At 44.9% G+C, this 9,981-nt stretch overlaps 3 protein-coding genes across 3 annotated transcripts; 1 reads left to right on the top strand and 2 right to left on the bottom strand.

Moving 5' to 3' along the window:
- Positions 1 to 4,150: 4,150 nt before the first annotated feature.
- On the bottom strand, positions 4,151 to 5,387 carry LOC106378420. The gene is made up of 3 exons (XM_048749129.1): positions 5,303 to 5,387; positions 4,441 to 5,243; positions 4,151 to 4,387 (listed from the first exon to the last, which is right to left on the bottom strand). Exons 1-3 carry the CDS (start codon positions 5,385 to 5,387, stop codon positions 4,151 to 4,153), a joined length of 1,125 nt encoding a protein of 374 aa, XP_048605086.1.
- Positions 5,388 to 6,302: 915 nt separating this feature from the next.
- LOC106381786 (nudix hydrolase 11-like) lies at positions 6,303 to 7,456 on the top strand. The gene is made up of 4 exons (XM_048747883.1): positions 6,303 to 6,723; positions 6,796 to 6,938; positions 7,017 to 7,136; positions 7,215 to 7,456. Exons 1-4 carry the CDS (start codon positions 6,528 to 6,530, stop codon positions 7,419 to 7,421), a joined length of 666 nt encoding a protein of 221 aa, XP_048603840.1. The 5' UTR covers positions 6,303 to 6,527; the 3' UTR covers positions 7,422 to 7,456.
- LOC106381784 (magnesium-chelatase subunit ChlI-2, chloroplastic-like) lies at positions 7,404 to 9,115 on the bottom strand. Its single transcript, XM_048747884.1, has 3 exons — positions 8,873 to 9,115; positions 8,651 to 8,766; positions 7,404 to 8,567 (listed from the first exon to the last, which is right to left on the bottom strand). Exons 1-3 carry the CDS (start codon positions 8,964 to 8,966, stop codon positions 7,506 to 7,508), a joined length of 1,272 nt encoding a protein of 423 aa, XP_048603841.1. The 5' UTR covers positions 8,967 to 9,115; the 3' UTR covers positions 7,404 to 7,505.
- Positions 9,116 to 9,981: the final 866 nt, after the last annotated feature.

Below are 9,981 nucleotides of genomic sequence, written 5' to 3'. Positions count from 1 at the left end.
CCTTGAGATGATAAAGGACAGCGGGACAGAGATCCCGCAAGAGATGATCGATGTCTTCGCCGAGCAGGAAAAGCTTCATGAGGCTGCAGCTACAAAACTTCGCGTGGATCCGCTGTCTGACAGCGATCTTACTCTTTCTCCGCTAGTTCTTCTTTCTCGCTTCGTTGAGGACAGGTTTCGAGCACCGTTTGATCCGTATGGATCGAACGCGGCTCATTACCTCCCGCGAGATCACCGAGGAGCCGTATGAAGAGCCGATGGTTGATATCACGTTGGCCCCGACAGAACATGCTGAGGTTCCGGGGAAGGATACCCTCGAGGAGTGCCCGGAGAAGGATTCCTCGAGGAGAGCCCTGAGAAAGACAACCCCAAGACAGATGGTATCTTAGTCCGAGAAGAAGGGACTGAGAACGCAGGCACCGAAGACCATGTTCTAGTCTCGAATACTTCCTCCGAGGAACAAGAGGATGAGGAGGAAGAGGGTGATCGAGCTGAGAAGACGTCCTCGCCAAAACCCAACGAGGAAGAGACGAACAGTGAAATCAAGTGGAGGGCCCGATTGCTTCCGTGACCGAAGACCTTCTCGTTCCTATTTCTGCTCAAGTGGAGGGCCCGATTGCTTCAGTGACCGAAGACCCCGTGGATCCTTTTGCTCCGAGTGTGCTGAACGGGGATGACCAAGATTCTGCTGCTTGACCCTCCGCTGATGTTGTATTACTTAAACTCTTTGTGTTTTCTGTTGAAATGCGTTTGTGGTCTTGATAGACCCTTTTGTTGTATGATTAGACACATTTTTACCTTGTCAGCGAGTTGCTGTTTTAAGCAAACTTTAAATTCATGTGTTGTTGTTTCTTATCCGTATCTGCGATGTTTTTAAGTAAATCTCAGCTCGCCTAAAAGTTTTGCAGCGTGTTCGCTTAGAAACGATAGGTGCTTGATCTTTGACTTTCGCAAATAGATAACAAAACAAGCCGCTAAGGGACTTTGGTCAGTTCTTGTCGCGTTACGGCCGAGATAACGTCTATGTGCGCCATTCTATTTCGAAGACAAGAGACTGAATCTAAGAGTGGAAGGTTCTTGTATCTGTTTTTCCAGTGACAGTCGGGTATTTGGGTAGCCAGTCCGTTAATTGATAGTCGAAAAAAGGTAAAGATTTCACTCTTTTTGGTGACACGCGACCGTTGGATCCTTCAGCTAAGTGTCTGATCAGGGCATAGCTGAGTAGTGGAATGTGAGTGTCCGCATACCTCCTGTTGGCGGTACGGGAATCGCCTGATGCGATGATCGTCGTACGACGGGCGGGGTTCATCGATCGTCATTTACTCGATTGAGATCGAAACAAAGAACAAGGTTTTGACTTTGGTGTTGTTACAGCTGGGTCGGTTAAGGCTGCCTACGTACCTCGGTTGAGGATCAAGCCGTTCGTAGTTCGATTTTCCCGAGTAAAAGTGGCTATTAGAAGCGCATTTACTCGGTTGAGTGGAAATGACCGCGGAGGTGCATCTACTCGGTTTTTTTTTTTGGGAGGCGACGACGCTTCTACGAGTAGAAACGGCGTAAGTGCATTGAGTTCCATGCTCGAGGCACTGCTTCTCTGCGCGACGTTTCAAGTCGGTAGACGCCTGGTTTGACGACTTTGACGATCTTGTAAGGTCCTTCCCACCTAGCCCCGAGTTTACCAGCGTTTAGTTCCTTAGTGTTTTCAAACACCTTGCGCATGACGAGGTCGCCGAGTTCGAGGGGTTTGGCATGGACCTTTTTGTTGTAGTAGCTCTCTATTTGATGCTGATAGTTTTGGATTCGGAGCTGAGCTTGGTCCCGACGTTCTTCGATCTCATCGAGGGCGTCGAGCAGCATCTCCTTGTTAAGTTCTACGTACTGGGGCATCTTCGAACGTCGGAGGCTTGTAACGTTGACCTCTGCAGGGGCCATAGCCTCGACACCGTATGCAAGGGAGGAAGGTGTTGATTTAATCGAACCTCTTGGTGTCGTGCGGTGACTCCACAGGACTCCGTCGAGTTCATCGGCCCAATGTCCTTTCTTCAGATCTAGGTGTTTCTTGATGCCGTCAATGATAAGCTTGTTGGAGGATTCCACTTGGCCATTCCCTTGCGGGTAGCGAGGGGTGGAAGTGCTTAATCGGATGTTCCACTTGCTACAGAATTCCTTGAAGTTGCCCGACATGAACTGCGATCCGTTATCAGTAACAATTTCGTAAGGCAGACCATGGCGGCAGATAATGTTCTTCCATACGAAGCCGCAAACTTCTTTGTCCGTGACTTGAGCGAAGGCCTCAGCTTCTATCCATTTCGTGAAGTAGTCGGTGAGGACGAGAACAATACGTCGTTGTCAGGAACTGGGAAGGGGTCCTATGATGTCCATTGCCCATCGCATGAACGGATAAGGTGCTATTGTCGTTCGTAACATTTCAGTTGGGCAGTGGATACTTGGTGCGTGCCTTTGGCATTTGTCGCAACTTCTCGCGTAGGATTCGCAATCTGCGTTCATTGTCGGCCAGAAGAAGCCTGGACTTCTCACTTTGATTGCCAAGGCGCGACCGCCTGAGTGGTTGCCTCTGGCGCCTTCATGCGTCTTGGGCATAACCCTGAGGGTTTCGTCCCCATGAATGCATTTAAGGAGTACTTTACTCACGGTCCATCGATGGAGTTCATCGTCTAAGATGACGTAATGAGCACTGCGTGCTTTTAGTCGGCGTGCTTCCCATTTCTCGGCTGGGAGTTCCCCTTTGCTGAGATAATCGATGAACTCTGTTCTCCAGTCCGGATCGAACCCGTCAGTATCTGGTGTTGTGACCTCGGTGACTAGGGCTACGATGACCGTTTGGTCGGTCGAGATATCGATACTTGGCTTCTCAATGTGGTGTATTGGGATGGTTCATTTAACCTGATCTCGGAGCTTGCTGCCAAAGGCCGCGAGGGCGTCGGCGCAGACGTTTTCCCCTCTGTGAAATTTAATGAGTTTGAAGAATTCAAACTCTGCTGCTAAACCTTGGACTAACTTGAGGTAAGCGTCCATCTGGTCGTTGCGGGCGTCGTAGTCGCCGCTAAACTGACTGGCGACTAGCTGTGAGTCACAGTAGGCGCTTAGACGTTTAGCCTTGACAGCTTTTGCTAAGTGGAGTCTGGCGATCAAAAATTCATATTCTGCTTCATTGTTCGACGCCGGTAAGCCGAAGCTAAAAGACTGTCTGATCAGTTCTCCGGTCGGGGACTGTAATTGGTCTCCGGCCCTCGCGCCTTTGTTAGTCGAAGATCCGTCAACATGAAGGGTCCAGTTTGGGCTCGGGAGCGCGAGGTCTTACTCCAGTTCCGGAGTCAGTTCTACTAAAAAATCCGCAAGAACCTGGGACTTTGCTACCGTTCGGTTCTTGTAGGTGATATCAAGTTCACCGAGTTCGATAGCCCACTTTGTTAATCTTCCAGACCTGTTGGTGTTCTGAAGTATTGTTCGGAGGTACTGGTCGGTTAGTACCTCCACCGAATGTGACTGAAAATACGGGCGAAGCTTTCTTGCTGCTTCGACGACGGCCAGTGCCATCTTCTCCAGAGTCGGGTATCGCGTTTCTGGTCCCGTCATACGCCTGCTTGTGTAGAAGATTGGTTTTTGTTCGCCGCGCTCTTCCTTTATCAGAACAATGCTGACTGCTGCGGGGGACACCGCGACGTAAAGAGATAGAACGTCGCCGACATTCGGCTTGGCGAGTACAGGCGGTGTAGTCAGATACTGTTTGAGTTGAGCAAATGCCTCCTCGCACTTCTCATCCCAGATAAACTTCTTATTCCCTCGCAGGAGATCGTAGAATGGTAGACACTTGTCGGTGGATCTAGAGATGAACCGATTGAGTGCAGCAATCCGACCCGTGAACCGTTCGACTTATCTACTATTTTTTGGACTTGGGAGGTTCAGGACTGCCGAGATCTACTTCGGGTTGGCTACGATTCCTCGTTGTGTTATGATGTAACCAAGGAATTCTCCTGAGGAAACTCCGAACGTGCACTTCGCCGGGTTTAGTTTCATGCCGTACTTGTTGAGAGTTTCGAAGCAATCTTGTAGGTGGCGGAGGTGGTCGGCAGCGTGTAGCGACTTAACAAGCATGTCGTCGATGTATACTTCCATGGTGTCGCCCAGCTTATCTGGCGAACATTTTGTTCACAAGCCGTTGGTAAGTCGCTCCTGTGTTCTTTAGGCCGAATGGCATGACCTTATAGCAGTAGGTTCCCCTGTCTGTGATAAAGGCCGTTTTCTCACGATCGTCAGGGTGCATCATGATCTGGTTGTACCCGGAGAAGGCGTCCATGAACGTGAGCATCTCGTTCCCAGCTGTAGACTCGACTAGGCGGTCGATATTTGGGAGAGGATAGCTGTCCTTCGGGCAGGCTTTATTTAAGTCACTGAAGTCGACCAACCAGGATAGCGCACCTCAGCGATTGAGCCGGCACCGAGTAGCCGTTCGACCTCTTCGTTCACAGCTTTTGACCTGTCGGGCCCAAGCTTTCGCCTCTTTTGTCGAATGGGCTTGAAGGTTGGGTCGACATTAAGCTCATGAGTCGTTATAGCTGGATCAATCCCTTTCATGTCTGCCATGGACCATGCGAACGTAGACACATTCTTCTTGAGGAAGTCGAGAATTGACTGCTGCATATCCTCAGATAGATATGCGCCGATTCGTGCGGTCCGGCTAGGATCAATCTCGTCAATAGGCATCTCGAGAACTTCATCTTTCTTGGGGCAGACTTTTGAGATCGGAGGAGAGACAGAGTTAACCGGTAGAGAAGAACGCTGGAGCTTGACGGTGGCGATCAGTAATTCTCTAGCGGCCTTCTGATCCCCTCGCAAAGTTTTGATCATGCCGTCCGTACCGGGAAACTTGATACACTGGTGATAAGTCGATGGGATTGCTTGAATCGAGTGTATCCAGGCGTTTCCAAGTATGGCGTGATAAGGTGCCTTCTTGCTTACAACGGCGAACTTGACCGTTCGAGTAACTCCGCATGCGCGCACCGGAAGGCGGATTGTCCCCAGTATTGTTTCAGAAGATCCATTGAAGCCAGTTAACGTTCTGGAGGACGCTTTAATGTCGTCGAGGTCCACTCCCATCTTTTGCAGCGTTCCTCGGAAGATGAGATCGACGGAGCTCCCCGTATCAATAAGTACTTTGGTGACGTCGTACTCCCCAATTCCAAGAACGACAAGAAGAGGGTCGTTGTGGGGGATATGAATCCCTGCAGTGTCATCAGGCGAGAAGGCTATCGGAGGATGACTCGGCGACCTAGTTGGCTACCTTTGTGAAGTCGCGACTTGCCGGTGGTAATCCTTGACAGAGCGAACAAAATTTCCGCAGGGAGGAGAACCGCCCATAATGACATTTAGTCGCTGTCTTATTTTTACTCGCTTGGAGTTTAAGAAGGTACGCAGGTTAGCTGATGCGTTGTCGTCGTTCGGCGATAGCGTAGAGTTGTCTGGCGTCTTAGTTTGTTCCAACCGTCTTCGGAGATCTATGGGCTTCGAGCGGTTGAGAAGTATGCGAAGATCGCACGCGCCGGCGTTGAGTTTGTCTCGAAGATCACCGTTGGGGCGTTTCGGATGTTTTTTGGGGTCAGGATCACCGGTCGAGATACGGTGAGACTTCCTTGCGCTCAGCGTTAGTTGGAGATCACTGTGTTCGGAGCTATTGTCGTCTTCGGACTCGAGCTTTCGTTTGAGAACATCTCTCAGATCTCTGAGTATAGGTGTATCGTCGTTCTCGTCGTCTAGTGACAATTGTTTGTACGGGATTCAGTCGACTAGGTTGAAAGAACTCGAAATGGGATGACCAAAGACGTTTTATTAGATAGATTAAATGGGTTACAAGGGTGACAGGAGATCAAGGAAACAAGCCGGAGCTCGAGGAGCAAGCCGGGAGAGATACAGAGCGATTAGGAGTAAAGAGAGACTAAAAACCCTAGATCTAGCCGCTCAGTGTATGTGTGTGTAAAGTGTCGATCCCCCTCTTTTTGTTCATTTCTCTTCCTTTATAGGCTTCCTCTCCTTGATACCCTAATTTCGATCTTCTTTGGACCTTAGTTCGGGGAGGCCGAGTATACGAGCTTGGGTGGAGTTCCTCTGAGCCGGGTGCTTTTGGTCGGCTTTGCCAACGACTAAAAACACTCTAGGGCCGAGATGACGACTCTACTCGCCGAGCCAAATAAATTAGGTCAGCTTGCTGAACTAAGTCCTGTTATTCGAAGGTCCTCGTGGAGGGATTAGGCCAGCTTGCTGGGCTAGGTCATGTTAATCCATCTCTTAAAGACATGCTTTTAAACCAACTTCTCTTATATTTTTGAGATTAAACAATTCTTGTTAATCGGATCGAACCTCCTAAACCAAGAGCCATGGATGTTACCAAATATTTGCTGTCCACCCTTTAACAAATCTGATTCTTGTATCAAAACAAGTCCCTTTATTCAGATCTGAAGAACACGAGAAAAAAAGAAACATTCTCAAAGTGTTTAACTCTCTGTTCCAATATGTCCTCAAAACCAACAGATTCTTTGCAATTTCTAATCCAACGGTTTCAAAATTACAAATCTCATCATCTCCTTCAACATTTTCCTGCAAAATCGTCAGCTGTCTTAGTTTGTATATACCAAGAACAAGGAGAAGATGGAAACGAGCTACGTGTTATCTTAACCAAACGCTCCTCCACTCTCTCTTCTCATCCTGGTAAGATCAAAATCTCTCGCATTAAAAAAAGATCTCATCTTCTTCAATCTTAACGTGTGAAAACGGTTACAGGAGAAGTAGCATTGCCTGGAGGGAAAAGAGACGAAGAAGATGCAGATGATATAGCTACCGCGTTGAGAGAAGCTCGTGAAGAAATCGGTTTAGATCCTTCTCTTGTTACAATCATTTCTGTTCTTAAACCATTTGTTAACAAGGTAAAAAAACTGAATCAAAACATATAAATTCAAGTTACTTGGCTATTAAACTATCAGTCTCCTCGAGGGTGTTTGCAGAAGGGAATGTCAGTTGTACCGGTTATCGGTTTTCTACGCGACAAGAAAGCATTTAAAGAGTTACCAAATCCAGCTGAAGTAGAAGACATCTTCGATGTTCCGTTAGAGATGTTCCTTAAGGTAATCTGACCATGTTTTTGGATAAACTCTATCAAGTTTTAGTGATCTTTAATGCGTTTCTATTCGGATTTTACACAGGACAAGAACAGGAGAGCAGAGGAACGAGAGCATGAAGGAGAAAGATATCTTCTTCACTACTTTGATTATTATGTGGAAGACAAAGAGAGAAACTTTGTTATATGGGCACTCACTGCTGGTATTCTGATCAGAGTTGCCTCCATTGTTTATCAGAGATCTCCTGAGTTTCAAGAACTCAAGCCAAGCTTCTGGAAACAACCAAACTGATGTTTCTTGAAATGTATTCTTGTAATAATCGAAAACAAAGCATGTGATTAAATGTATTTCAAAGATCTTGTTGTCTCTACTCTTTTAGCTAAACACCTCGTAGAACTTCTCTGTAACGACAATTCCCGAATCCATAGACTCAAGAGGATCTTTCCTAAGACGGTGTCTTAAGCAATTAGGTATAACGATACCAACATCTTCTGCCGTCACATGATCTCTTCCTTTAAGCGCAGCAAGCGCTCTCGCAGCTCTGTTAGTCACAATATCACCTCTCAATCCATCAACGTCAAGCTCGGCGCAGACCCTCGAGATCTTCACTTTCAAATCTTGATCGATCTCAACTCCAGAGAGATTGCTTCTGGCGCTCGTAATCTGCTCCTGAAGCTTCATCTGCTCCTCCAGATACGACTCTCGAAACTCCTTTGGGTTACTATCAAAACAAGCTCTCTCTTCCACAATCTTGACCCTCAGCTCAGCGTCTCTAACCGTGCTTACTTGCGCGTGCATACCAAACCTATCGAGAAGCTGCGGTCTAAGCTCTCCTTCCTCCGGATTCCCTGAGCCAATGAGGATAAACCGAGCCGGGTGAGAGATCGATATCCCTTCTCTTTCGACAGTGTTCCAACCAGAAGCAGCAGAATCAAGAAGCACATCAACCAAATGATCATCCAAGAGGTTAACCTCATCCACGTAAAGAATCCCTCTGTTGGCTTTAGCTAATAGCCCTGGCTCAAAGGCCTTAACGCCTTCGGTTAAAGCCTTTTCGATATCGATGGTTCCACAGACTCTATCTTCAGTAGCACCTAAAGGAAGATCAACCATGTTGATCTTTGTCTCCATGACGTCAAGCTCTTCGCCTTTTTGAACTCTCTCTCTTACTTCCTTCCCCATAAACTCAGGATCTTTAGGGTCTGAGTTGTAGGGGTCACCTGCAACGACCGTGATCTCGGGGAGCAGATCGACTAAAGATCTAACGGTTGTTGATTTACCGGTTCCTCTGTCTCCCATGATCATCACACCACCTATCTTAGGGTCAATGACGTTTAATAAAAGGCATAGCTTCATCTCGTCTTGTCCAACTATAGCGGCAAAGGGGTACACTGGCCTTGCACTTTCCTCTTTTTTGCCTAATAAACCCCAAAAAAGCTATTGTCTTTAGCACAACAAATCATTCCAAGATTGATCCTTTTTTATTATATGAATACATATGATGTTTAAGAAAGTCATACTTGTTCTATAGAGTTGATCCCAGTGGCGACATTTGTAACCAAGACATGGTGACGAGATCTGCTCTTCTTTGTCTCTGATTGTATTCTTCTGTATAACTTTCCTCCAAAAGTGTTACCTGCAAAAATAAGAACACACACAATCAAGCTTTACTGCTAGAAATTGAAGGGCTTGAACATGTAACAATGATGAATTTAAGGGAGGTTTATAGGGAAGATTGGAACCTGGTCGGAAGCAGAGAGGGGATGTTAAAGGTGTTGAAGAAAGACGAGGGCAAGACAAGATTGAGGAAGAAGATGTTCCGAGAAGAGAGACCATTGTTTAGTGAGCTCTAAAGCTCTCTGGTTTCGTTACTTTCTCTTCCAGCATTCGTTTTCTGTTTTGGATAAGGAGATTGATGGGTAGTAGTGGAGTTTCCCGGTTGAGATCGAAAATACGATTAAAAGTGCCAAAAACATTTTTTTAAAGAAAATACTAACCCCATTCTTTAAATATTGATATTTCTTTTCACATGTATTAAAAAAATATATTAAATTAATATTATAAATTAATTATAAATATATCATTTTATAATTAATTTCCAGTATTTTTTACAACAGCTTTAATAAATTTTAATATATTTTATTAAAAAGGAAATGACAATTTCCTCGTAAGAAACTTGAAAAATCTATATATATTTTTAATCACTTATCTTAGCAGAATAAAGGGAGTATATATTAATGTTTAACTAAACACCTCAAAGTTGACAAAATCGGAAAAAACCAAACTGATATTAACAAATATCTGAGTGGTATCAATATTTTTGAAACAAAAAAAACGAAATCAAACCGGAAATTAACTGAGAACCAAAGAAGTATTTGAATACTAAAATATATTTTATATTTTAAATTATTAATTATATTTAGTTTTATAAAACCGAAATACCTGAAAATCAGAATTATCCAAATATTTTTTGTATTTGAAAATTTTAAATCTTAATTACCAGAAATAACTGAATTATTTTATATGCAATATTTAAATTTATCCAAATTATATAATATTTGATCTTAAAAACGAAAAAAATTATTAGAATTATCAGAAACCAGAACCAAACTAGAACCAACATTTGTCAGAATTTGGCGTGGTTCCTAATGTAACAAATTGTTACATGAACTAAATCATAAACCAAAACAACCGAACTAAATTTCATAAATAATCAAACATTTCATATATTTCTAGAACAAAAAAAAATGAAAACTAAAAAAGTTGAACTGGAACCAAATCAGAAATCGGACGTCTATGCCTAATTATAATAAATTAACTAGAACTTAACCCGCGTCCCTGCACGAATGTT

This window comes from Brassica napus, chromosome C2 (genome assembly GCF_020379485.1).
Source record: "Brassica napus cultivar Da-Ae chromosome C2, Da-Ae, whole genome shotgun sequence".
Taxonomy (NCBI): domain Eukaryota; kingdom Viridiplantae; phylum Streptophyta; class Magnoliopsida; order Brassicales; family Brassicaceae; genus Brassica; species Brassica napus.
Note: the sequence above shows the minus strand (reverse complement) of the source record. Positions and strands in the feature narration are given on the sequence as shown.

Bases quoted from the DNA above. Each gene is read 5' to 3' on its own strand.
- LOC106381784 (XM_048747884.1), bottom strand. From the start codon at position 8,966: ATGGTCTCTCTTCTCGGAACATCTTCTTCCTCAATCTTGTCTTGCCCT. The intron at 8,767-8,872 runs GTTCCAATCTTC...TTATTTTTGCAG, and splicing joins CCCTCTCTGCTTCCGACCAG to GTAACACTTTTGGAGGAAAG. The intron at 8,568-8,650 runs GTATGACTTTCT...TAAAGACAATAG, and splicing joins GGATCAACTCTATAGAACAA to CTTTTTTGGGGTTTATTAGG.
- LOC106381786 (XM_048747883.1), top strand. From the start codon at position 6,528: ATGTCCTCAAAACCAACAGATTCTTTGCAATTTCTAATCCAACGGTTT. The intron at 6,724-6,795 runs GTAAGATCAAAA...AAACGGTTACAG, and splicing joins CACTCTCTCTTCTCATCCTG to GAGAAGTAGCATTGCCTGGA. The intron at 7,137-7,214 runs GTAATCTGACCA...GATTTTACACAG, and splicing joins CGTTAGAGATGTTCCTTAAG to GACAAGAACAGGAGAGCAGA.
- LOC106378420 (XM_048749129.1), bottom strand. From the start codon at position 5,387: ATGTCATTATGGGCGGTTCTCCTCCCTGCGGAAATTTTGTTCGCTCTG. The intron at 5,244-5,302 runs GTAGCCAACTAG...ATGACACTGCAG, and splicing joins CAAGTCGCGACTTCACAAAG to GGATTCATATCCCCCACAAC. The intron at 4,388-4,440 runs GTGCGCTATCCT...GCCTGCCCGAAG, and splicing joins GTGCCGGCTCAATCGCTGAG to GACAGCTATCCTCTCCCAAA.